The sequence below is a fragment of the Anabas testudineus genome, chromosome 1 (genome assembly GCF_900324465.2).
Source record: "Anabas testudineus chromosome 1, fAnaTes1.2, whole genome shotgun sequence".
In the NCBI taxonomy this organism is placed as follows: domain Eukaryota; kingdom Metazoa; phylum Chordata; class Actinopteri; order Anabantiformes; family Anabantidae; genus Anabas; species Anabas testudineus.
The window spans coordinates 9,726,208-9,754,178 of NC_046610.1; the positions used below are offsets into that span (position 1 = coordinate 9,726,208).

General features: G+C 40.5%; 1 protein-coding gene across 6 annotated transcripts; it reads right to left on the reverse strand.

Moving 5' to 3' along the window:
- Positions 1 to 711: 711 nt before the first annotated feature.
- Positions 712 to 27,966, reverse strand: sh3gl2a (SH3 domain containing GRB2 like 2a, endophilin A1). 6 transcript variants are annotated; one of them, XM_026358841.1, is made up of 12 exons: positions 27,789 to 27,966; positions 8,486 to 8,554; positions 7,728 to 7,800; positions 6,888 to 7,031; positions 6,430 to 6,563; positions 6,180 to 6,338; positions 5,510 to 5,613; positions 5,244 to 5,359; positions 4,739 to 4,753; positions 4,119 to 4,130; positions 3,571 to 3,582; positions 712 to 3,443 (listed from the first exon to the last, which is right to left on the reverse strand). In XM_026358841.1, the coding sequence occupies exons 1-12, from the start codon at positions 27,831 to 27,833 to the stop codon at positions 3,247 to 3,249; spliced, it is 1,080 nt and encodes a 359-aa protein (XP_026214626.1). In that variant the 5' UTR covers positions 27,834 to 27,966; the 3' UTR covers positions 712 to 3,246. The 6 variants fall into 6 exon arrangements, with proteins under 6 accessions (XP_026214626.1, XP_026214627.1, XP_026214628.1 ...); XM_026358842.1 differs by lacking the exon at positions 3,571 to 3,582; XM_026358843.1 differs by lacking the exons at positions 3,571 to 3,582; positions 4,119 to 4,130 and adding an exon at positions 4,573 to 4,584.
- Between the last annotated feature and the right edge of the window lie 5 nt (positions 27,967 to 27,971).

Consider the following 27,971-nt stretch of genomic DNA (forward strand, 5'->3'; position numbering starts at 1 on the left):
CACAGCTGCATTCTGTGTTCAAATTAAGTCAGTTTGTCTCTTTGCGTTATGGGTTTTGCTCATTAAAATTTGTTCAACAATCACAGGTTTCTGCATGAAATACTGAATATAGAGAGCGATATATGTAAATATGGTGAACTATGAAAATTAATATTTAAACGCTTGTTAACTTGTTAGCTCTAAAATACTGTAAGTCAGCCATAAAAAGAGCTTGACTTTTAAAATAAGAGATTTATTGCATGTGTTAAATTGACAGTACTTCTCTGTGCTGAAAAAAGTATTTTAAATCTTTATAAAGTCAAAGTTACAGTATGCACATAAGTATGATTAGCTAAATGTACTAAACACATCAAAAGTTAAATGTTCTTTGTATATCCAAGTAATAATTAATACGTGATACAGTATAACAGTTAAATCTTTATGTTGCAGTTTGATGAGATGAAAGAAATTTCAACTACTACTACTTCAAATACATTTTAAATATAATGGTCAAAATGGTATAATGTGAAAAATACATCAATCACATAATGTAGTGGATTAAAGAGTAACGTTTGCTCCTAAATTACACTAGATAAAAGTTGCCTAAAATTGTATTTACGTATAATTTTGTGGTACTTGTACTTAAGTGTAGAGCTTGAGCAAATTGACTTTGTCACTGAGTGCTGATACCAATTGATTTATGGTGTTTACAACAGCTTTGCTATAATATTTTATTTGTAGAGGTTCAACAAAGTTTGCATTGGATATCCCATTTTACACATTCACATGTTTTTGTATCTTTAATGATGCTTGAACTTGTTATCATGACTGTACGTCAGGATTATTAATGATATTTTGATAAACTTGTAGTTACAAAGATTTTTTTAATTGACCTTATTTTTCTTGTTTGGACTGTAGTAAGACATGAAAGTATCCACCAGGAAAACAAATAGTGCATAAATGTTCTATTGCTGAGCCAAGTCACTGCGTCTTCTCCACGTAACGTCAGGGCAATAACCATTTCTTGGTATTTATTTGAATAAATTACATTGACTTATCACATTATTTTCTTTACATCAAGCATACAGCTTTAGAATCCAGTGCAAGAATAAAATAAAACAGAAAAAACAATCCAAAGACAGTCATGTGCAGCACAGACAATCCATCCTTTCACATTGCTTCTGGATAATATACTTTATATATACACACATCTATTCTGTACGTGTATACTTTTGTCACAGTTACAAAAATAAGATACGTTACTGTAGATGCGCGACTATACACACAAGGTGAAAACAAAACACAGAAAAGCTGTACAGTCCTCATTGAGGGCAAAGATACACACGATTGTTAAAAAAAAAAGAAGTTAAAGAGAAAGAAAAGGAATAAATTGTATCACCTTAAAAAAAAACATGACCTCTTCACACTGAATTGTTTTTCTTCTCTAGCCAGCAAAGTGTACTGTCTGCTAAAGTTGTGCCTCCCTTTAAAAAAACAACACTGACTGAACATGGGTTACCAGTTGATTTTGCATCATTTATTGTAATTCTACTCGATATAATGATGTGGTCTTTCAATTTAAAGAGACACCCATATATATTAAATACCTCAGACACAGAGGTGATCTGCAACCCCCGTCCCTGTGCATTACACGTACAGTATGCAAACCCAAATGTGCAACCCTCCCCCAAAATACACGCATAACATTAAGGATGGTGCAAAATTAGTGCACACGTTGTTCTGCAGAAGGGTTAAGACACTGCAGAGAATAACCCAGCTGCTCATGTAACTACTAAAGTCAGATTATCAGGGAAACAGATCAGACACATTACTGTATACAAGCATGTAGCTGGTTCAAGGAAATGAAACATCACGTATGCTATCTAATAATTGCTCTGAGGTCTGACATGACATGGAAAAGAAGGCCAGCATCTGCATTATCGAGAGGAAAAGGGGTTTTAGTGTAGATTGCATCATTTTCATTATTACATTTTCACTGAGACAAAAACAAATAGTTTCTCATTCCCTTCAGCCACTTATGCCCTCCTTTGTCCTCGTTATAGTATCTGTAAGAGGATCATTGTAGGCTATGTCTTGTTTTATACTTGGCTAAATTACAGAATGCTAATCACACTAGTAGGATGCAGCAAAAACAGCTACACCCTCTGCTGCAGTCGCCCATTGAGCAGTCAAGTGCTGTAAGTAAATATACCACAATACATTTTTTATTTTACACAAGTTGCTGATAAAATACACGTCAAAGGATTGAAACTTATGCACCATAGTTTTCTTACATCACTGCAAACTGTTTAAATTTCACAACTTGTGTTTTTTGCAAATCATGTCATCACTTCACAAATCACTGGCTCAGATACGTAATATCACATACTTAAGAATAAAACTTCACTCCCCCTGCTTGATAAAAGTACCAGAGCACTAGATATTGCAAGCTTCACCCCAAACAGATTTACTGATACCTTGCTGTTACAGTTGATTCAGGTTGCCGTGGGTAACTTTGGTATCTAAAACTGCATATGACCAATCACATGCACGAGTTATGTTAAAAAAAATCTTGGTTCTCAGCTAGATCAATCTAACTATTGTCAAAACTGTGAATAGTTAAAATGTGAGGACATCCTTTGGAGAGAGCCATGCTAGGCCGAGGGAGAAACTCCCTTTAAAACGAGGAATATTTAACACAAAGTAAAATCAGCTCAACATATATTTTTTTGTAAGATAAAACATTAAACACTTGAAACCATGCTCGACCTAGAGTCTCTAACAAACATGAAGCACGTGGACCATTTTTTTTTTTTTTTTTTTTCTCCTATCATGTGAGAGACAAGTTGCTATCTATGTAGAGGTTTCCACACAATACAGTGAATGAGAAAGTGTGATTTTGCAAAGTTGTTCTGATAAACTCGGACTGACAGCAAAAACTTGAACCTTAGACTAAAGCTGGGACCAAAATGGATAAAATAAGCGTGAAGCCTGAAGGTACCTCCTGGGATAAGGGGAATGTCAATACCTATTTTTCCACATTAAAAGTTTTTATGCTGAGTCGGTACATACTTCATTTAATTCGTCATCAATCTTGTTCATACCTTCATTCATAATTATGTTGCTGCTGCTTTGACTCCTTCGAACTGGAGTACATGTGGTTAGTAGGAATGTTTAGGAAAAGGTTAATGGGAATACTGACAAGAAGAACTGGAGGCCTGGATTGTTATCGCCACCACTGAAGACTCAGCAGGTAGTCGTGATGTCCTAATGCGGCAGTGGCACCAGGATATCCACGTAGTTGATGGGGAAGAAGCCCGAGTTGCCATGCAGCATCCCCTCGTACCAGTTTTCATCAATCTTATTGGTCAGGGTGATAATATCGCCTTCCTTGAATCCTAGCTCACCTTCGTTTTCAGGGTCAAAATCGTACAGTGCACGACAGCAAGGCTGGTCCATAGGAGCTGAAACAAACCGAGAGCGAGTTGGAGAGATAAGAGAAGAAAAGGACAGAGATACTACATGTGGCGATAAGATGCTGCATACAGATTAGAGAATAATGGTCACAAGAAAAGCTCGTGAAAAGCTCACCTGGAGACCTTGCTGAAAAGGGGCAAAGAAAAGAGCAAGAAGCAGAAGAAGACAAAGAAAGAGACACAAATCGTGACCATTGGTGACAAAATTAGTAGCACGATGTTTGAAGGAACAGTTCAATATTCTGGGAAATAAACGTCTCTCTAGATAAAAAGGATCAACACTGCTCTTAAATGCTTAAGGCTAGAAACACCTGGGTACCTCACCCCATTAAAGTAATGAATTAGTGAGCTTTAGTGATGCTGGTAGGTGGACTTTGTTACACAACACAGCTAAACTTCATTCTTTATATTGATCTTGTTATATAACTAAAAACAAATTTCCCAAAATGTTGGACTGTTTGAAAGTAAAACGAACAGTTTGATTTAAAAAGGGGGCAAAAGAGAACCCAGGGGTTAGACAGAAACAGCACTGCAGCTGAGCACTGCGAAACAAAAATGAAAGACATGAATACACTTCCACAAACGTCCTTTTAAAGAAGGTTAAAAATATGAGTGATAGAGAGATTTCTATCATGCATCTCCTCTTACGTCACTCTAGCTCACCTGGGGATCTTGCTGCAAGAGGGAAAGAAGAAAACAACAGTGAATAAAAGGGAATTTCAGCAATTTGCACTGTTAGATGGAAAAATGATGAATTTATGGAGTATAATAGGCGCAGCGATGAAGAGGTCTGTCAGTAAACAACAAAACAAGAAGAAATACAAGTTGGACAACAAACTGAAGGAGAGGAAGGCAGATAAATAAACAGAGGGGTAAGAGGTCAGAAGATTGGCAGGGGAACAAAGAAGAAAAAGCAAATGCTCGTCCACTTGTAAGATTTTCATTGTCGGTCTGGTATTCTTTATAAAGGAGGTGGGCGGCACTTGTTTTTCTGCTGTTTGTATCATTTGAGTGCAACAAATTTCTCAGAGAAAAAGAAAAACGATGGACAAACAAAGTCTGAACGATAAAGTGACTGAAGAGATATGATTGTATCTGTCTGGGGTTTTTGTCTCACCTGGAGACCTTGCTGCAAACAGAAGAGGAAACAACACGAGGGAGGCGGACAGAGGGCAGTAGAAGTAGTTTTGAGTTCAGTGGGAATGAAAATATGTTATGAAGAAATGAATGTGATCAAACAGACACACTGACAGACAGAAAAACACAAGTTTGACCTGGCTCACCTGGAGACTTCGCCCCTAGAAGAATAACCAAAAATCATAAGAGGAAAGACAAAAGTGCAGAGTTGTATGGATTAGTTCAGGACTGATGGGTATTCTGTTGAGTGCAGCTAATAGATGAATGTAGGAAAAATGTCAAATTAGAAAGCAAAATAAGAACCAGAAATTCTCAAATATCATGTTGATATCCTTGAACACGTGATTGTCTCACTCTTAAGGCTGGATTATCAAAATTTTTAAAGACAGTCAGCTGCTGGCTTTAATGTTGTACATTGCTGTATAAATGTACTCAGTACTCTAAATTGATTTGTATTACAGATATTGCATTTTCTACTTTTTGCCCAGCATTAGTATCTTTTATTTGAGAATTTATAGTAAAATTTAAAAACACATGAAACATCATGAATTAACAGAAACTATTCTTGACACACAAATGATCCATAACAGTGCCTGGATTAGTTGATGGACAGGTTTCTGCAGAATGCCTTTTTTATGTTCAGGGTCTCACCTGGAGAGCGAGCGCCGTGGAGGCCTCCATTGTGATTCTCACTGATGGAGAAGTCCAGAGATGTACGTGGTTTAGGTGCAAACTCTTTCCTCGGCTTGTTAGAAATTTCTCTTATCCTGCAAAGTGTAAAACACAGAATCCAGAAACCCACAGAAATGGTAAATAACTGTTGAAACTGTGCTACACGATAAGCCACTGATAGAAATGCTACTTGTCATTTTTGGTGCATTCAGTGACAATCAGAGAAACGACGAGTGTGAACTGACCGTTCGTCAATTTTACTGGAGAGCTGTGTGAGGATCTCCGCAGCCCGGCTGTGGTACTGCACCTGAGCGTGGACCAGAGCAGCGAGCTGGCTCACCTGTTCAATCTAGTGATGCAAGAAGCAAAAGGTGCATGATACACACACACATATATATATATATATACTTTTAATCCTGTCCTGTTTCTAGAGTCTTGGCAGAGGAGAGCACTGAGACTGTGCTGAAATGTCCAGGTACCAAACACACATTATTTTACTGTTTTCCTCTCCTGAGACTCTCCTGTCTACCTATATTTAGTTGCATGCATTGTCCTGCTTCCCTCACAGTCATGCCATGGTCCTACACATCATCTTTGATTGTTGTTGTTATTTTATTTCATGTGACAGCTGTTCTTCCTCATCGTTCACCACCTCTGACACATCCACAATCCGACTCACACAGACCATTTGACCCTGTTTTACCACAGTCGCTGACTGGATACATGTGTTTACAGTTTTCACTTGTAGTTGTGTTAAATGTGTCTGTGCTTTGCCGTTTTGCAATTTGCAAAAGCACCACTGGCCATAATGTTTTTGTCAGTGAGACTATGTTTATATGTCTTTTGCAAAGGTTTGAACCAGAAAAACACACAAAAACGTTTTGTTCTGAAAATGAGTTTGACATGAAAACTCACATCACTCTCCAACAGGTTGAACATGCTCAGTTCAGCAATCTCCTTGGAGTCGTCAAATTTCTCCAGCGCTTGTTTGATCTCGTCTTCCGTCACTTTGCCCTGACGTTTCTTCTTATAATCAAAGTCCAGACGACGACCCTCTAATTTCTTTAGGTGATGCTGCAGAAGAAGAGCAGACAGTCAATTCGAATTGCTGACTACAAATGTCATTAGTTTTTCGCTGTTGTGTACTAAAGTTCTGCTCTCGTACTTGAATCTCCTTGAGGTCTTTTTCATGGAGAATCTGCAGTGGATCAATGAAGTTCTGCTTGACCTCCATGTCCAGAGCATCCTTAACCTCTCCCAGCTCATGCATGGCTTCCCCAGCATCGATTAGGGCCAGGCCTGGAGAAACAAGGCAGATTCAGACACTAGAAACGTGTTTTCCTTTGGTGTGGATGAAGGTTAATTTCCAATAACTGCTAAAGATTCTGTGCAGCAGATTTTGAAAAGCAATATTTCTTAAACAGTTTAAATCTTCACTTGTGAACTAAATAACACAGCAAACTTCAGGCACTGTGTCTGGAAAATAGCTCATGCATTTTTCATAACATTGTTTCTGTGTCCTTGAGGGAATAAAATTATGCCACTTTGTTCTTGTGAAGCCTATAAAAAAAGAATTTGTGCTTCCCTCGTTTCTGTGAGAGGCTTTAATGTGCTGCAGCTCACCGAAGGTAGAGTCCTCTCCGAGCTCCCTGCCAAACCTCTGCATGGACTCTCCCAGGATGGTCTCGGTCTGCGTGTAGCCTGGCCCCTTCTCCTGACCCCGGATACGTGACATGGAGTTCATCATGCTCATCTTGGCTCTGGTGGCTATGAAGACAAGGCACCGATGAAACCAAACACCTCTGGGCTGAATGCTCGGCCATGTTCTAAATTTGTAGCCAGGTGACAAAATGCCTCAGGCACCGAAGTGAACTCTTCAAATTCTTATTTTTAAGTTGTTGCCTGCAGTTAAATTTGAGGTTATCTCATGTGAGGATCTTTGTGCAATTCATTCTTCCTAACCCGAAACATAATAATTGGATGGCCACTAGGAGTAAACATGAAATTGAAAGGTTTAAATACCCAATAAGCTTCCAGGATAATTATTGTGAGAGAATCATCAAATTTATAAACACAAATAAAAATCAGCAATACAATGATAAAACCGAGGAGGACAAACAGCTTCATTTACAAGATAAATTACAGAATCGACAACAACTGCTTTTGTGGTTGTTCTCTATAAAGACATAAAATATCAGAATTTATTTTGTGTTATTATTTTAGGCACATTGTATTTGTTAATACTCTTGACTTAGATGAAGATCAGATCAGATTTTATGAAAAATGAATACAGAAAACCACAAAATTCCAAAAGGTTCACAAACTTTTTCCTGTCACTGTGCATTCTTACGTCAATATTAAAAGTATCAGAATGTACACGCATGTTTTTAATGTGTTGGTGAAAGAGATCTAAATAACCAGCACACTGACATGGTCGCATCATGCACAGATGGTTTATCTCACCTGGGTTTGGCTGCAGATACTCAGTGGTCTTGGTCATGATGTCCAGCACTGCCCGACTGGTGATGTCCACCCTCTGTAAACCATGATGTAAAACAAGCGGACGGAGACAGAAACAAAGAGTAGAAAGGGTTACAGTTCAGAAACAGATGTTCATGGTAACAAAAATAGGAACTGTCTGAAAGAATGAGAGAAATGGAACAGCAGGAATTTCTGGATGTTTAAAATAGATGAAGTGTTGCTTTGGTTAGAGAGAGAGGTGCAGAGTCAAAGCCCCTCTTTCTGCAGCACACTCGAACTACTAACGTACGAAACATCGTCACAAGGAAATACACACATGCACTAACCTGTGTCAATACTTAAAAACACATAAGGACCCATATGTGCTGTTCAAATACAAACTCTGTTTTCAGGAATATAGTTTTTCTAAAATGCAATATATTTGATTTGTTAATTAGCTTCAGCCTTTATCTCATAAAAGTAGAAAGGAAAAAGGTTTTCAGTGTCTCCACTGACCAATTTAACTATATTTTGTAAAACTAAGCTCATTTAGAGTTTGACACCTGCAACAAATTGTGTTGAGAAATGTTTTAAACCCAGTGAAACTGTCAAGTGAAATGCCACCACTGAGTGGGTTTAATAATGCCGGAAAACACTGGTGCACCTTTGTCATTTTGGATTTCCTATTAACTCGCCAGCACTCTTCAAAGATGACAGTATAAAAGGTCGCTGTAATAATTTAAAACACAGTTCAGTCTTGCCTTTTCCATTTCAGTGAAGTCCTCATCGAGCTTCGTTCCTTCTGCTCCTCCAACTTTCTCGCTCACCCTCTGGAAAACAAACAAAAACGACACGGTGGCGTTTAGGTTATCAGCAGCTTGACGAAATGACGATGAGGTCAAGTTGAGTTTAAGAGTTCATCAACCGTGAAGTTCATATTTTAAATGACATCAGGAGTGTGTTAGTGATTGTTAATGGAATTAACCTGGTTTTAATGCGACTCCTGAACAGGTAGACACATTCTGATGCAACATTTAAGTGGAGGAGATGATCTTCAATCTGACTCCGTATCCACGCACAGTAATCTGCACATAGGTGCACAGAATACTGCATGGAAGCCGCCCATGAGCTGTGATAAATAAGAACCACGCACATGTTCTGATCAAATATGTCACAGAACTGAGCAGAACAGCCAGACTGCTGCACAGACCTCCCATCTGTTCTGTGCATTTCTGCTGCCACACACTTAGCTGTGGTGGCTTTGGATGGAAATGGTCTCGTCGATTTAAGGGTTGTGAAATACGGTTCTTCAGGGTGTGAAACTTCATTTTAATTTAAGATTGTGAAATTAAATAACGTGTAGATGTCTCAACCGCCCAAACTGTTACTCAATCTTAATTGGAGTGGTTAAACCCTCATAACCACCATGTTTAACCCTTTGTTGGAGGCTACTGGACAGTTGTTTTCCTTCTCAGACTGACGACTGAAGGAACAATTACTATGCAGCAATATGTTTACAGAATATACACATCAACATAACATTTGCAGCTAATATATTTCTACCACCATACACAAATGGTGCTGTGTCAGCTCCCGTCTTTGACATGACAATGCCAGGGTAAACTTTATGGGCAGCATCAAGCTGTAAGTTTTGGCCCCAATAGCTTCAGGCACTGATCCACTTGCACAGATATAAACAGAAATACCTCATTTGGGCTCCCAGCCCCTCACACACTCGTGCTGCTGATAATATTTGCAGCAATGACACCGTCCAGCTCCGGTTTGTGATGTAACGAGATGCCTTAAGGGGGCAGCAAACTGACACAACGAGGCCAGACAAGGCCCTCAGAGGAGGAAAAAAAGGTTTTCAGGGAACATCACGATGCGTGACTAAAGAAGACGCGAAAGCTAAGGTCAGTGGATGAAGTTTGTCCTCGAGTAAAATACAGAAAAATCACACTGTACTTCTTGGACAGGATGAGGGAATTTCACATTTTGTTTTTCAGCGTTCATGCTCGTCTTGCATTGGTGCAGTTGGAGTACCTGAAGTTACACACGCACAAAGAAGATGTACTTTTCCAGGGATAAAACACAGAGGGGTGATCTGTGACTGAGCAGCGGGGTTTATGAGATAAGTCTGTGACAGTGGTTCATGTACCACTTTTTAAGGATTGGTGCTCTGTGAGTTGTCTCGGCAAAGTCTCCTCTGATCCCACTTGTGAAACAGCTCAATATTCTGACAGCAATGCAAAACAAGTCTACAGCGAGAATTTCCTGTCATTAGCTTCACCTACACATCACCACAGTGTCTTCAAATCCTCCTTGAGCCGGTTGCCATGGAGACAGGTACCTGCCCTTGCCCGTCTTATCGGGAGTACTACTGCCGTGTGTACGTCTCAGCGTCTCTCACTTCCTGTTGTTTTTCCTCATTATTTTTTCTTCCCGTTTCTTCTGTCACCAGGAAGATCAGACGCTGGCGCTCACAAACTCATCGTAGTGGTTTTGGGAGACATTTATAATCTGAGCTGCTAAAACGGAGGCGTAGCTGGCAGAAAAATAGCGTAATCTGGCGGCATTCAGCTAAACAGCTTAATAACATACTGTAATAATATGTGTCAGATACATACATGATAAAAGTGAGACAATGGTTTCATGTAGAAACTGTTTTCTTTTTATTCCTAACACTATCCACACACTATTAATGTATTCCAACCTGACAAGAACAAGGATAACATTAAATATATATTTTTTTAAACTGGGACTTTATTCCTGTCGGCCTGTAGGCTCACGACATAAAGTATAGTGATGTGAAATAGCTGTGTGTAATGGTTTCACTGCTTCTGCAGGACAGTGAGAGTTATTCAATAATTTGATGTTGATGACCTTAGATGATGAGTAGCGTTCGTGTCCACAGCAAGTTTCATCGGTAAAAACTGCCTCAAGAAACCGACAGACAGGTGTAAACGTGTATCAAATTGGAAATATCTGAATTGAAAGGTCTAAAATAAAAATGCAAAAATTGTAAATCTGAGAGTAAAAACTGATAGAAACTAACAGAAAACTGGTAAAAGTGTCCAACAGATATTTATTTTAAGAGAGGAACAGAAAATGAGGAGCTGAAACTAGACAATATTTGATACATTAGCTTGGAAAAACTCAAACGATTAAAATAAAATAGTTGCCAGGTCAATCTTCTATCAATTAGCTATGTGCAGTCACAATAATTTCTGGACTCCGGCCATTTGTGGACAGATCATTTTTGAGGCTGTAGTGGAAATAAAAATGTTCAACAGATGTGGACCAGATATTCTACACAGCTGCACATTTTGCACATTCATATCATGGTTTGCATGACTTTGCAACTTTTGCTAAATCAAGTCACTGCAGTAAGAGCACAGACTTAGGGTGATGCATACAGACTTGCGTCACCCAGTATTCAGAGCTCTAAATTAACCTGTATTGTGTCTGATACCCATGATGTATTTGGCTCAGAGACTTAGAAGGGTCAGTGGAAGTCGGTTGTTTCTTGAGCTAAATGGATGAAAAACAACTGAGTCGTGCGGCGCCTGTAGGGACCCGGCAGTAGAAGAGCAACTGACTGAATAGAAATGAGCTGTTGGTGGCAGTTTTCAGTAAGTGGAGCAGTGCTGCTGTGCACACTGCTGCCCATGGCTGCTGTCAATGCGCGTTCAACCCCCAGAGACTTGCAAAATGGAGAGCAAAGACAGAGCCGATGTTGAGCTTGGATGGCTGCAAGCGGAGGAGATGGCAATTTAGAACAACGATGAGACAAACACACTACATACAGACACTCACGACACTGATGGGTGATCCTTTACTTACTTAATACACTGTATGTAAACGTGACCCAAACTAACAGTCAGGAGACCAGATATCTTAAATCTCCTGGGGAACTGTGCTTTCACACATAACTGACCTCTCTTTGTCCCCTTAATCTCTCCCTCGCCCAACAGCCCATCTCTCTTTTCCTTCTCCACCCATCCCACTGTCTCAGCAGTCTTTCTTCATCGTCCCCTCAGAGGAAGGACACAACAAGGTGAATTGAGCAGAAATGTATAACTGAACCTTACAGGAATAAAAAAACATCCTCTGGGAAACAGTGGCGTAGATGATGAACAACGTGTCTTCACCATTTGCAATGTCACATATACAGCAAACACGTTTGCAGTAGCGAGGACTGTCGCGCACGGAGCCGACACACAGACATTCAGCTGATTTGTGAGGTCTCCAGACACGGTAATGCAGAGATAAGGTTTCACTGCAGAGCTGGGGCTATCCTAAGGTTATTCCTACTACACTGCAGCCATTTTATCCCCACAGGCTACTTACATGATGTGGTTTCTAGGTTCTCTCCAGACATGTTTTAAGGCATAAGAAAATTAATGTAATAATAATTTGTGACTGATCAAAACCAATCAAACTAGTAAGACAAGGTCTATATATGATTCTTAAAATTACATAAAGAAAATCCCTCTAACTAAAACAATCCAGAATTTATAAATACTGTATGGAAATTTTTAAATCTAGTCTAACTAACTGCTTTACACTAGTTCCTGCTTCATTCAAAAGTTCACTCTCACCTTTGCGTGGTTCTTAGGTTTTCCTCATCATACATAGTGCATTCAAGATTAAAAAACTCTATTAATCCCAGAGGGAAATTGTTTAAAGAAGTCCCACTTGCTGCCAAAACCCAGGATCGAACCAGGGACCTTAAGATCTTCAGTCTAATGGTGTCCCAACTGAGCTATTTCAGCACATCTTTGGCTCCTGTCTATGTGTGATTTCACAAATTCCTGTACTGAAAGTGGAAGGGAACTAATCGTGGTAGACATATAATGTTAATACTAATAACTAATTCCTGAGTCCTATCTATTACACTAAAATGGTAGAATAATGAACATCCCGTGACACAACGTGAAATAACATAACTGTGTCGACGGTGATAGAAGCTGTGAGGCTCGTCTTTGGTACAGTAGTGCTTTGAGCTAACGGCTACTGTCAGCTTGAAATAACAATGCTTACATTAAAACTATATAACTATAATATGAAACAATAAGAGCAGCTGGGTTTGGTCCATATGAGACTTTAAATCTCTCCCTAGGCTCTCCAAAAACCAAATCAGACCAGATTAAATATGCTAAACGGGCAGAGTAAAATAACCCTGAGACGTTGCCAAAGGCTGCAGGGCGCCCCCCCCCGTCCCCAAATCTCTTGCGTCACCACAAGGGTCACACAGCCGAGTGTCCTCACTTGCTCTCACAGTGGATATTTTAGGACTTCAAGTGACCCTATGGCTACTATTTTATACAAGGCCAAAAAAATTGTATTCAAATTATGACTTTGTGGTTTTATTTTGTAACTTTTTAACGAAAATTGAATTTGTCTTCCCCAAAAAACAAACTAATACTGTTATTTTCAATTAGCAGACGCTTCACCTGCAGGTTGACAGTGTTTGTTAGAAAGAGAACTGCCCACACAGATTAAAGAAAACACTCCTGGCAGCGTTAACACAGCAGGGTTTTACACCTGTGTAGGACGCCCGGAGCTAATGCTGTTATACGACTGACGAGGAAATTGACCTGGGATTCTCTCTGGCACAGAAAGCGTCTGTTGTTGCTTTTAAACGGAAGTCTAAGGTTACACTGTGCTCATCACTGCAGAACACAGAGCGATCGATATTACAACATTACACATCTTACACATCTATACATGCAAACACAGGACACACTGTTCGTGTCCTGAGGTCAACACGTTGGCTTATTTGTTCTCCACGTAAAGAATAATAAACATTATTTGACAAACATGAACGCAGCTTAATACTTTTTCAGACATTTTCCATTACTTCTTTAAAAAAGTTGCCTTTTCTTGCTCAACTCAACTATGAATTTATTTAGCTGGAAGCTTTTCAGATGGTGGATTAACCCACTGGCGCCAGTGTCAGGTGTTGGTGAAATGTTGGTGTTACTAGCTACTGGCGGTTGTTTCTCCCGAGAGACTCTTTCAAAAAAAAACTGCAAGAGAAAAAGCTTTTATGAAACGATTCACACTGAAGTAGAGTTGCAGTTACATTTGATTTGTTTGAGCCACGTTCTTGAGCGAACACACGTAGTGCTTCGCTGTTGGATACGACAGCAGACGAAGGTAGTTTCATGGCAGGGTGTATTATTATGTTTACTCTGACCCCAGTCCTACTCAAATTCATCATCAGCAGTATCTTTTACTTCTGTCTACTCTGTAGCTGCACGTCGTAGCAGTCCTCAAGTCTCCCTGTGTCTCCTCCAACATCCAGGGTACCGGTACCTGTAGATGAAAACCAGATCGCCCTTAGGAAGGCTTTTTGCAGTTGTGTGTAAACAAGCAGAGGCGTCTTGAAGGATGGCCAGCTTTAAACCATCATAATGGAGTTTCTGCATAAACAAACCTTTAGTTTAGCTTGTTTGCATGCTAACATTTGGTAACTGAGAGCTAAACGCCAAGTACAGTTGGGGGCAATAGGGAATGCTTCTAGGTATCTGACCACAAACTAAAGTATCGGTCATACATGACTTGATGATGGTGCTGGATAAAAACATCAGAGGATCACCAACGACGACATAAACGTCAGAGCCAGATTTCATCCATCTGTTAGCTGCTGAGATCACCAACATGGCTGAAAACAGAATTAAATGTTTTTAATTATGATTTTATTGCCATGTAAAACAGGATAGAAAACATTCAAGGTGGCTTTAATTTGCAATTTAAATCCAGTTTTGCATATTCATAATGTTTGAATGAATGCAGGGGTCCATCTGTACGGCTCCTACTCAAACCTGCTGTTCATACTGTAATTCAATTCAAATCCTTTTACTGCTTTGCCCCTCATCACCATCTTTGTATCAGCCCATACTTTTAGCACTCACGACTCTACTGTTAGCATTAGCGGCAGTCACGTGGCGTCCAATGTGAGGAGCACAAGGAGTGCTCTGCTGCTGCTCTCCTCCACCCCCGCCTCCAACGCTTCCTCCCTCCTCTCCTGCTCCATAGTCTAATCCTGGTTGGGCACACAGAGGCCCCTGCTTTAAATACACCCAGGGTGGAAGAGGGAGATTAAAAATGACAAGAGTGATTAGTGAAGCTATTAGGAGGACAGCCCCGGCTGCTGGACAATACGAGAAGAGGATCTGACTTTTCCTGGCAGCATTAGGACCTTCCTTCTCCAACTTTCTGCTCTATTGGGACGTCTGTGAGGATTCTCAGTCATCCACGTTAGGGATGCACTGTCAAACTCATTTTCACCCCGAGAAGATCGTCTGTACGAACTCCCAAATCTTAAAAGGTTGAAAACAGTTGCTTTCTTCTTCTTCTTTTCCAGATTGCCATTTGCGTTCTGCTTCTCTTTCTACTTCTGTCTTTATCACTCCCACTCTTATTGTCACATTTCTCACTGCTTAGCTGTGACTTAACTACAGTTTGTCTCACTGTATTCTTAACTGGAACCTACGCTGCCATGATTAGACTTCGACTTCAGCTGATCAGGATTTCCATGGACATAAGACCAAACTGTGGACGGACGGATATTAATCCTTTATCTAGGAGGAAGCCTATAACTGTGCTGCATGTCAAGTGAATAGATCTGTGCTCTCGTGGAATCAGCGAAAATCCATTTGTTATTCCTAAATCCTGGCATTTAGAGCCAGAGTGGGGGTGGCAGCTTCCTGCTCCAACTGCAGCTGTTTCACGATGACAGTAATCCCACAGAACATCAAGACCTGGGTGTGGCATTAGTGGGGAGAATATTCAGCAGGACAGGTTGTTGGGATATTTAACCAAACCACACAGAAACAACTACACGGCCGGCCAGGAAGCAAAAGTGGCACCCTAAATTAACTTCAGACAAGTGAATACCTGAGTCCAGGTACAGACTGATTGGACGAACACCAAGAGGACAGCTGTTACCTCTGTCCAGTCTCACGCAAGCATTCGTCTACTGGTTGGCCATGCTGCTTCACTGACCTCCATCTTCTTTGAGTGTGTGGGCCTGTGGCTATTATAATCTGATTTGTAAGCCTTTGCATGGCTCTTATGTAACAGCAGGGATGAATCTGGAGCTGGGGAGATATGTGCACACACTCCGATCCATCCATGCACGGCTTCGTAAATGGGGGGAGGAGGGAGATGAGTGAGGAGGGTGGAGGGGGAGAACCAGCTGGCACTGTATGCATGTGTGTGTGAGGAAAGCGTGCCGGAGTGTGTGAGCACTGGGGTCCGTGATGATGATGATGACAATGATGGAGTAAAGTGCACACAGAGATAAATGATAGGTTTGTGCACGTGATTATTGTAACTAATACCAGTGGATTCTTTATAAAACTGTAAGGTGAAGAAATGAATCCTTCTTGATTTGAAAGTATCTCCTCTACTGTCTGAAATTAACTTATATTATAGTGCTGATGCAACAATCACACTCTCAGTACTCTCCTGCCAGACCAACTATACTTCTGCCCAGGAACCATGAAGGTGTGAAAGAGTCGGTGTGTTCAGTACTTGTTTAATTCCCTCGAGATCATTTTGTACTCACTCACTGCCTTTGTTCCACATCTCTTATTATCACTGATCTATTTTTGTTCATATTTTGTCTGTTCTCTCGACATCCATCTTGCCTGTCAACCACAACATGTGCAGAGTGTTAATGTACTAATGCACTCAAGAAAACAAAAACAAACAAACCAAACTAAAAAACTATGGCCATACATAACACATAAGAGGCTAAATGTTTACCACCTAAATCCACAAGTTGCCGTGCATGGTTACTACAACACATATGACACTTTCTGTGGCTGATTTAATGTGAAAATCTTTATCTATAACATCATTTTGGAAACGCACTCTTTTCATGTTGACATAATGTCATGAGCTTGATTCTACAAAGGAAGAATACATTTGAAATGTCTCCTGACTCCAAATATCTAAATATCCTAACCAGCACACATGCAGCACACAGCAGAAAAATATCTGGGTGACACATCTTCCCACTTGGGGAAATAGTCTGTTTGATTTCAGGGTGCAGGGGTGGTCACTGTGTAGAACGTATGTACTATTGAAGTTTGAAATACATATAACGTTTTTACCTCTTTTGTGTAATAACACAACATTAATAAACAATGATTCTCACCCAGTGAGAGCTAGGATCAGCTCCAGCAACCACTTTTAGAAATAAACATATTGTAAATTTAAATAACATTTTTGGCAGGTTTAGTCTTTATTTGAAGGGAAACCTCACAACCACTCATACCCACCACTGAAGTGCTTCTGAGCAAGCTGTTAGAGCTGCATTATGCTGCTGAATAAAGGCATTTGTGTATAGTAAAGTTAATCTGGCTTACAAATAAACAATTTCAAAATAAAAGCGTAAGGGGAGTAGAGGATTTAAAGGCAATTAAATGTAAGATTACCCATTTTAAAAACACGTATTATTATTATTAGTTAAAGCTAAAATCACTTCCATTCATCACCGAGACAAAGTGGAACATGAACCTGAGAGAATGATTTTATTAAATATACATCATCCTCACAGTGAGCAATTGAACACCGACTCAAAGACACACACACACACACACACACACACACGATGCACACCCAGCTACATAAACAACACACTAGATTTCTCACACTCTCCACTGCGACTCCGCAATTTCCATTTCAAAAGCGAGTGCGTCTCTCAGATGAGATAATGACGGAGCTTTGAGGCCTGTTGAGGACTTGACAGCTGACTGGAAACATGTTATATTTATACAGTAGGTTCACAGTGATGGACTTTTAATGTTTACCCAACAGGGTCGCAAGTTAAATGGCATGGGTGTAATGATGGTGCTGTGTAGGATAATAAATGCAGAGAATCAGTATTGATGACAGTTATTAAAGCTCAGTTTCAGACTGCTGCCTGCACATTGTGTGTGGGTGTATCTGTAATCCACAGATTCATGACTGCATCATCTATCCTAAAGATTATCACCCAGCTGCTTGTCAGAAAAAAATGATGTGCTGTCGATCCCCGTGTCAGTTTATTAGTCACAGAGAACCAACATCAAACCAACTTTAACTTTAATTTGTGCCACTGTTGAATGTTTATATGTCAAAGTACTCCCTTTATCTAACATCTAATCCGATCAATAATATTCCTTCACGTCACTTTTTGCTGTTATAGAGATCAAATGAAATGTAATGATCTCCACAAATCCACAAATATAATCACCCTGCAGTTAGCTCTATATGAAGGCTTTAAAGTGACAGTGAACCCAGAAAGAAGAGGTTGTGGTTTCACTTCACATCATCACAGTCAGATTAGTTATATTAGGTCTGGCCATTTTATAAAACAGATAATTGACTGTCAAGAGAAATCGTGGCTTCAGGAGAGGTTCAGGAAAGAAGCTGTTCTTTCAAACGAACAAAAGTAACGTGTTGGACTGGAGCAACAGCAGGAGAACAAATAAGATAAAAAGAAAGGACAGTATATCAGAGTGTATATGCTCTGACAGCATGCCTGCAGAGAAACTGTGGTTGCACCATCAGGAAAAACTAGATCTTGTCATAATCTACCAGGAGTTTACGGCCTGTGCCTGTGGTCAGACACTAACACACCAAATGCTTCACGGAGGTCCCTGAAGTCAACAGAAGCCTTTCACACAGCACCAGAAAAACAAAGCCTACTGTAGCATGAAAAAAAAAAAAGAGTACTTAACGATGATTAGGATAAATGTCTTTTATTTCTAATTTCGAGCTGAGCCATCCAACAGCAACAGCAGAATAATGGATTCTGGAAGAAACAAGCAGTGAAATCAATAAAGCAGCCAAAAGCGGATTCCTCACACTGGAAACACCACCACAGACCTTCAATCACGCTGCACCAATCCGCTCCAAAATTCACAATAATTACAGCTGGCATTAAACGAGCAGAAAACTGAAAACCCCGACCAACATCCTGTATATGTGATATTGACTATCTGCTTCTCCACACCAGGCTGCTCGGATTCAATTTCCAGTCCATAAACAAGGTCATGACAGGAAATGTAACAATACACAGAATATTGATGACAACTGCTGAACCTTTTCAGGTTATATATATATATATATATATATTTTACACACACACTCTTAAAATTATAATGGCTATTTTCACTATTTTGACAGTAAAACAATTAACTTAATAAAAAATATGCATATTTTAATGTTACATTGAAAGGTTTTGGCGTATTAGCCGCTGTTCAGAGACTGTTGTAGGACTGTAACTGCTCTCTCTATTTCATATTCAGTATTTAAGGTGTTCATGTCAATGTTAGCTTAAAGATTTATATTAAAGCCCCTCTCTCACCTTTCTTAAAATAAAGGCTTTGAGATAAATTTAAATAGGTTGTCAAAGAAGGCACTATTTACACTGAAATGTCAAAAGTAGGAAGAGGTCAGCAGTGTCTACGTTTAATCTACTTGATATTAAATTTATACGAAAACATAAAAAGAAAGAACTTATTTACACGTTTGTCTTCCTACCTCCTCCTAATTAAAATAATATCTTTCATTGTATTTAATTTAAGGCATCCAACCCTCAACTCACTGTGTGGGTGTCATTTATCATATTAAGCCTGAACATCTGCAAAATAACTTTGTTTACCATTAAGCCTGTGGCACTTTTACCTCATCTAGATGATGAAGAGGCTTGTTTACACAAAGGAGCAGCATGATTAAATTACTCACTCCTCAACAGTAACATTAAGGCAATTACAACACACAGGTCTGGTAATATGGACATACTACATATGTCTGCCTCTTCATCATCATTGCATGTTTTTTCCTGTTTAAAGAGAGAACGTGGTCTTATAGGACTCATGTCAGCACTGAAGTCCCCAGATGATATCCACTAAAGGTACAACTATGATAAAAACAGCATGGATAAATATAAAATCTCTGACCCCATCACATGGTACATTTGGTCGTCTGGGCAGCACATGCTGCACGTTTCACAGATTACTGCTGCAGAGCTCTGGTCGTGACTCACACGTAGCTCCAATATGATGCAAAGTCACTGTGCTCTATTAATCTGAGTATAATCCCTGACAAGCCATTCAGTCAGAGCTCTGCAGTTGGTGGGAGCACACTGTGTATGCACAGGGGGGTGCGATTACTGGGTTTCCATAGCTAGATCAAATAACATGTTTGTCTTTTTTACTAGGAAAACGTGTACAGTGCTGTCCACCTAATAGACTGCTGGACGCTCATGTTAGCAGACATTTAAATATAAATATCCCTCGTTACTGTCCCTTCACAAGCTAAATTAGGCATTAGACTGGTGGCGTGATGCTCCAGCTGCCCGGAAGCACAACCTCCTCTCCTCTTTTGTGTCCAACATCCTCCTCTTCTCTCCATAACTTCCTTCACTCCTCTCTTCCTGCTCTCTCTGCTACACACTATCCCCTCTCTCCATCATCTTTTCTCCTGCGCTCCTTTCTGTTTCACACATTTCCTGCCCAGTTGTCCTCCTCCCTAAATCAACAGTAAAGGCATAAATGTAAGCTTGACTGCAAAATACTGCACGTTGCACCGTATCTGTGTTATTCACAGTCCAAACTTACTACTAGTAACTCTTTGAGATTCTTTAAGGTGCAGTGGTGCTTTGGCTCGATGCTAACATGCTCACAATGCCAATACTCACATGTCTCTCAGATTTATGGAACTTGCATTAGTTTTAATGTACCTGGTTATAAATCAATGAGTATAACTAAACCAAGCTTTGACCTTGATATCTAAGTGGATCAGTTGTCCACGAACCCCAGGGTGAGAGGTTTGACTTCCAGTTCCTCCTAGCTACACGTTGAGGGATTTATGCAAGAGCCCAAAGCCCCATGGTCGCATGGTGCAGCTGACCAGCAACAATTTTCCCCAAGTGGGTTATTAAAGTAAATTGAGGGGATTTTTAAAGTGATTACAATTCATAGATTCAGTCTTTACTGAGATTGTGACTGGCTTATGTGGCGTGGTTCAGAACCTCCTCTGAGACATTGACTTTAAAGCTCCGGTAAATAAACTACACATGACAGATAATACCTTGTTCAAGGTCTCTAGTGGAGTATACGCAAATTATGTTGCATAACCCTTTTATTATATCTACATCGTGACTGCAGTTATAACAAAAGCCAATAACCAATAGGGTAAATGGGTTGGGAGGAGCGAGCACTGCAGACTTCTTTATAGACTGGGGAAATAATGATATGAGCTGAATGTCCCTGAAGTAGCATGTGTATGAATATATCAGTGTTCCTATCATCATACAATGAGCAGTGAATTATTTTATCATGTAACATGACTGAGTCACATTATTGGTCAACATTGATAAAAGCACATTATAAAAAGAAGAATTAAAACAACAGGACCACCCCCTCCATCATTTCCAAAAAATGTTTGATCAGAAAAATCTTTTCTTAATGCGTAATAACAAACCCGGAGAATTTCCCTTCCAACCCTGAGCCGCAGCACGTCTCTCCTGCAGTGGTTCATACCCGGAATATATAATACAACAGCTCTGAATAAAACATCAACGATGGCCTGAATACTGATGCTGAGAAAGATGGAGGATGAGAAAGAAGGAAGGAGAAACCACAGTCAGCTCTATAGACAAACCTAAAAAACCTCCAGTGACTCAGTGTCAAAATACGAATGAATGAATCTGCAGAATCATGCACCAGTTTTTTCATCAACCAACACATCTTTAGTCTTTGGCAGATTTTAAACTAACCATTGTTCATTCACATTTCTTCTTGATTTAATGAGTTTATCTCGTCAGAGCTCCTACTGAAAATGTGCCAACAGCATCTATTTACAGGACAAGCTAAGAATAGGACAGGTACACGCCGTGTCCGTCTGTCATTAACCTCCAGAACAAAGCTGTCGTCAGAACATTGAAAACTCCACGGTACAGTTTTCAACCCTCGGGCTGCTGCATGTGCATCAAGTTCTCCGTTTTTCATTGGTGAGTCATATTAATACCATGCTCTAGAGTCAGTAGGCAAATCGTTGTCGTCAGGAAAATGATTGACAACATTTGTTGCAGATAATATTTCACACTTGTCAGATATGATATGTCACCACTGCTGTGATACATATCAAAACATGCCGGAGAATCAGTGGAAGATCTCAGGAATCTTCAGCAGGCGTCAAGGGCATTATAATACTGCAGGTACTCTACAGCTGGACTCGATCCAGTGTAGCATCACTTTTACTGCATTGCTGATCCACACTTGGCCAAAACTGGATGCACTGGCTTACCTGAGACCAGTTCAATATAAACTTAGAGACTACTTCAGCAATGTCTTTCTCCCCTTTGACTAATGAACATATGTGTAACACATGACAACTACAGCTGATGCACAGCCCAGGACTCTTAGTAGTTAGGTATATCCAATGCCATGCCAAGTTTCAGTGCAAATGCAGGAGGAAGGGTGACACATACGTAATGAATAGAAAAGTAAGTTCATCACAGTGCATTGGTGTGTAGCACCGACTCGTACTCATTAGTATTTTCTTATCTTGTTTATTCAAACAGACCAAATAATATTGATGAAAGTCATAGATATATTTAGGAATACTGCATTTCACATGTAACCAAACATGTAACACACAAGCTACTGCTTCAGTACATCAGGTGATCTGGCAAAGGGCTAATCTGGGTTTTACCACAAGTTAAAGCATCCATAACAAATAATAAATAAAATCTAGACAAATAAAACCATTAGCAGTCCAGTGTTGTTGTTTGTTGCAGCCTGTTCAGTGTTCACATCTTTGCTGTTGTTTGTTTGTCCTGTTCCATCTTTATAAAGAGTTCTGATAGCAGCACAGTGTTTCACAACAGTAATTCATAACTGAAAAACAACAAAAGCTATTTTGCATCTTCAAACTCTGCAGTTCCTTTCTTCAGCCTCTCTGGTCTTGACATCCTCAACATCGTATTTCTGAATTATTAGAAGCCACGTTACCCAGAATCAATAAGTAAAAAATGACTGGTATATTACCAAGAGCATCAAGCATGAAAACATTCTACTAGGCAGAAATTTCTCCTGAAGCTTGCAAAGGAAGTAAATCCCTGCAGACTGACTGTTCTCCACACTCTCTGGTGTTTGACTTGGCGCAGTCCCTCTGCCTGCTCTCGACTTCAGTATCTTTTGGCTCAATTCTCCTCCTATCTCTCTGCCACTACCTGCTCAAAGGAGCTTTCTATCTCCCTCTCTTTCCCCCTTTCTTGCCTTCTCTTATCTCTTTACTTGCTCCACTCTCTCCGTCCCTCCCGCCCCATCTGTTATCTCCCAGCTGGATCGTTTTTTACGCTGCACTGCAGTAGCCTTAGTCAGGATCCAGGCTAGATGAGTCACTCGCACACAATCTGCTGCCCCAAACTCCTCCAGGCATCAGCCACATCCAAGGACCCCACTGATGTTCACTGGCATGCACCGATCAACGTCAATGCGCGCTCACACGCACGCTGCAGCTTACTCTAAGAAAATAGGGGAATGTCTGTATGTTTTCATGCTTACAGGTAGAACGAAGAATTAAATGTAACGGGATCAAGAAAAGAAGTTGCAAATATTTAATAATTTTGTTGTAGGTTACAAAGCAAATCGAGATGTTTTTATTTAAAATGCTGCAGACAGATCGAGGATACGTGTTGAACATGTGTAGTTCAGATATTAGCATTCGGCGCACACACTGGGAAACCTCTAGTCAAACCAAGGATGACTACAGAATAAAGGATTAGTGTTCTACAGTTTGACGAATGCTTCTCGTCTCTGTGACACCTAAAGGAACCCAGACAGATGCCAACAATCACACACACACACACACACACACGTTACAGTATCCTAGCAGATATATTTGTTTCCTTACAAATTACAACTGATGCCACACTTCATGCTGCTCGTACGCGTGTTCCTGAAAGATGTCCGGGCTGTGTATTCCAGCTTCCCTCAGTGACACTTTAAAACTGCTTCTCAGTGCAACCTGGAGTTCACCAGTCATATCTCTTTTCAGTCTGCAAAGCTGTTTACAATCATTATCATCTGTACTGCAGCAGCACGGGTTGCTTACATTGTGTGCAATTTGTATGTGTATTTCCGAAGGGAAGGAAATTTTTAAATTGTTATTTAAAGGACACTGGTGTTACTGATTCACTGGCCTTGTCATCCTAAATGAATCACTGTGATTAGACTTATTTAATGTAGCCCTAATATTACTGATACTGTAGCTGAGAAAATATACAGCACGGTAACTAGAACCACATTTAGCACACAATGTAAAGTCTTATTTAAAGTTGGTGATAGATCTGCTTAAGAGCAAAGTGTGCATTATTTGGCCTGACATTAAACAACAAACTCAAGTAGCGACTACATGACGTGAATGCACAAGCAGCCAGACTCTCAGCTTCTATCTTACACTGACAAGCAAAAGCAAAAACATTTTATCCATCCTCATCTCCTCTCTGTACTACAGCTTCTATTTAATTAACATATTTTTGTCTTCCTGTTGGCAGCGCACATTCAATCCAGAGAGATAAAAAGCACTCTGTGCTCTGTGCAGCTTTAAATATAGATACGAAACTAAAATTTAAACTGGGGTTTGATTAAAATATAATGACAAACAGGACCGGTAGGTATTAGAACGGTGCAGTTTACTCTGAGTAAAGAGCTTCACCACATTAAGATGTTCACATATCTACATGCATGAACAGTCACACAATCATCGGCAGAGCCCAACACACACACACACACACACACACACACGACTCCCTCCATGGGAACAGAGCCATCATGAAGGAAGCATCTGCTCTAAGCATGACTCATTTCACTCTGAGGTAAAGTTAACTTGTGACACTAGGACAGTTTCTTTGGTTAGAAACAATTAAAGGAGAAGTATGAGGAGTCGTTTCGCAGCAGGATGACATATTTTTAGATAAAGTTAATATTGGCTATAATTACTATGCATCGCAGTGTACAGTTAGTACGCTGCCATGCATAGTACAGTTAAATCACTTCATGACACAGTCCATTGTGAGAATGAGTAATGATTTTTTTGGGAAATACATTTTAAAAATTAATTTCAAGTGGACCTGCTGTGTTTTACCCTTCATGGCTCGTGCTCCCCTCCTTTCTAAAAATGGGCCCCGTGATTAATGCACCACTCTGAGCCTCAGTGTCCTTGGGTGGTTGAGAGAGAGATGTCTTCTATCAAAGGGAAGCGTGATTGTAGTTGTGCGAAGTAAATTACTCCGTGATCTATGTGAGAAGGTGACAATGAGGTTGTGCGACACTCAAATCCCAGTTATTTCACAGCATTCTGGTTTTTATGAGAACTTTCAGCAGAGTGCACAAAATTTTAATGAAGAAACCCTGCAAGCCGCAACGCACAAGAATGAGGGTCTTCTAGTTCCCATGAAGAAGGTGGTGTACACTTACGTTCAGATAAATCTGCACCGCTAATTAACAGTTAGTGACGTAATGAGCTAAAAGGTCAACGCTGCATTTTAGGATATGCAATCTGTTCCAATCCACATGTTTGACACTACGGTGGCTTCTTAAGTAATTATGCATACTAAGACTAAGAGTAGTATTAAAAACTTTTCCAAAGATAGCTCCTCCTTTAATATACTGTTAATCAATGAGTAGGACTTCTGCATGCATTTATAAATATTCATACACACAATACTCTTAATTGATGTTGACTGATTCATTGTTTGTTCTATAAAATCTCAGAAAATTGTGCAAAATAGTACCATTTCCCCAGAATCCCCGTTATCGACAGCTGACTTTCAGTTTACAATAATAAAAAAGTAAATAAGTAATTAAATGTTGTTGATCTAAATCTTGGGTAAAATAAATGCCATCAGTGCCGACATGTGTTCTGCCAAAGTACTATGAGATTCTTTTAAATCCCTCTACTCAAGCCTTAATCGCCTGCCCATCTCTCCTTGTGTAGGAGTGGGGGTCTTGCTAAAGTGTAGCTGCACAATGTGTGTGTGTGTGTGTGTGCTAGTAGCCAGATTGCTGGGTTGCTGTCTGCATGAGTCTCGACATGAGTTACAGGGATGAGGCATGAGAAGAGGTGAGATGAGGGGGGCTCTTCTAACACTGGTGGTCTGGGGAAGAGCACATTGTGTGTGTGTGTGTGTGTCAGTGGTGGGGGCGCAATGCTAAGGGAAAAGACGAGGAGAGAAGAGGAGATGCAGGGAAACACAGAGACAGCTGACTGATCTGAGATCTGAGTGAGTCACACTGAGAAGAAAACCGAGTAACGAAGACTGTGCAGTGTAAAAATCTACAAAATCAGATGTGTTCCCACTCACCCACAGCTCTTAACGCATGCACACCGAGAGCCACAACACTGTATACATATTTACAGACATAAATGCTCATGTGCCCTCCCACCTTGCACACACACACTCACACACACACATAAATTTGAAGCTGTAGAGAAGCATGTGCAGGGAGAGAGAAGAGGCCTGTGCTAATGAGTGACAACAGACTAATCACACAGAATTAACACAATCTGTGCAGCCTCTTGTGGGCTGCTGTCTACTACCAATCTGACTGTATGAGCTCCTGATTAAAATACAGAAAAGTGTTATACGCAAAGTGCATTTCCAATTATTTATCTTTTTATTCAATCATTGATGCATCTCTATTTTCAATCTGCAATGGAAGCTAATTGCAGCATTGGTCTGGTTTTAATCATCAGCACAAGCCCCTGAACAAGTGACAATAATATTAGAAATGACCAACAGTAGCAAACATGAGCAAAAAATACAACACTCATCTCTTCTTTGTCACCATCCTGAATCCCAGCTGTTGTGTAAATGACCTCCTGTCCTTTCCAACATGCAATTAAGAGAGTTTAACATCTACTGGGGGTGACGTTGAAGAGACACACCATTATTAGAGTCTCACTTAAGTCATGGCTCGGTGGAAATTACTCATAGAGATCAGGAAAGCATATAGTGCAATAGGGCCAGTTGGGGGCTGGGTGAACTGGGGGAACAAGTAGGGAGAGAGGGGCATGTGTGTGCGAGTCAGTCAGACCCTGTGTGTCCTGCTGTGTCGGGCCTGAAGCTGATTGTCAGTGTCCCCATGAGTCACCCTGGTAAAGGACAGCCTGCCTCAGAGCGCCTCAGCCGACCCCAGAAACAAAAAAATCACTCAAAGCCATGTTAGTGTTGAGCTGCAGGGACAGGTCTGATCCAGCCTTTGACCAGCAGGGCTCCATTTACATCAACTCTGATGGTGTCCTAAATGAATGGTTCAACTTTCAGCCTGCAGCAATGAAATAAAGATGCTGAAATATGACTTGGGTTTGAAGTCAGAGCCTCTATGTAACCTCTAACTGAATATGTTCATATACACACGGTGCAATCCGACACTACACGATGAAGATGTTCATTAATTCATCACCTCTATCCCGCAATAGGAGAGTGGTGCGTTTAGAGGGCGTCGGGATCACGGCGTGCTGCTGCTGGTCGAAGCGGATTTCCGCCAAGACACACACTTCACTTAACGATTGCATAACCGGTGTTAGTGTTGGCAGAAAGAATCTGATCTGAGACGTGATTCATTTAGGGCTCTGACTGCAGCTCTGCTGGATTCCTGCGGAATGTCATCTGAAGGGTACCGAGAGGAACTGACGTCTCCGACATCACCATCATCACATTGTCGGGCCATCTGCCTCCCAGACGGTCACACAGAAACTCCACGTTGAATAATGATCGTGTGTCTCCCTATTGTGCATCAAACCACCACAGAAAACAAGCTCTGCAGAGAAAACCACGAGTATTAAATTGCTGCCTTTGGTGCAACACTGCACCATCCTCAGTGACAGCAACGCGTAATTCCTGTAGAGGTAACATGGAGAACTACAGCAGCCCATGTAAATGCAGCACGGTGAGTTCATTCAACCACTACTAGTCATGGTTCATCTCTGCTCTCCAACAACGTGACAGACCTGGTGAGACCCGGTGCGCAGCACGTCGCGCCCTCTTACCTGGGTGGCTTTGTGAAACTGCTTCTTCAGCCCCGCTACAGACATGGTTGCAACACGGTGGCTCAAGCTGCTGATGAGAAGTGATGAAGCAGGTGTACGAGGAGGGAAATCTCTGTCCTAACTGTGTCTGCTGATGATGATCTTACAGCCGTGGTTAACTCCCGTCTACTCTGCTCCGGACCA

Bases quoted from the DNA above. Each gene is read 5' to 3' on its own strand.
- sh3gl2a (XM_026358841.1), bottom strand. From the start codon at position 27,833: ATGTCTGTAGCGGGGCTGAAGAAGCAGTTTCACAAAGCCACCCAG. The intron at 6,339-6,429 runs GTACGAGAGCAG...CTTCTTCTGCAG, and splicing joins AAGACCTCAAGGAGATTCAA to CATCACCTAAAGAAATTAGA. The intron at 5,614-6,179 runs GTGAGTTTTCAT...TTGCATCACTAG, and splicing joins TCAACCTGTTGGAGAGTGAT to ATTGAACAGGTGAGCCAGCT.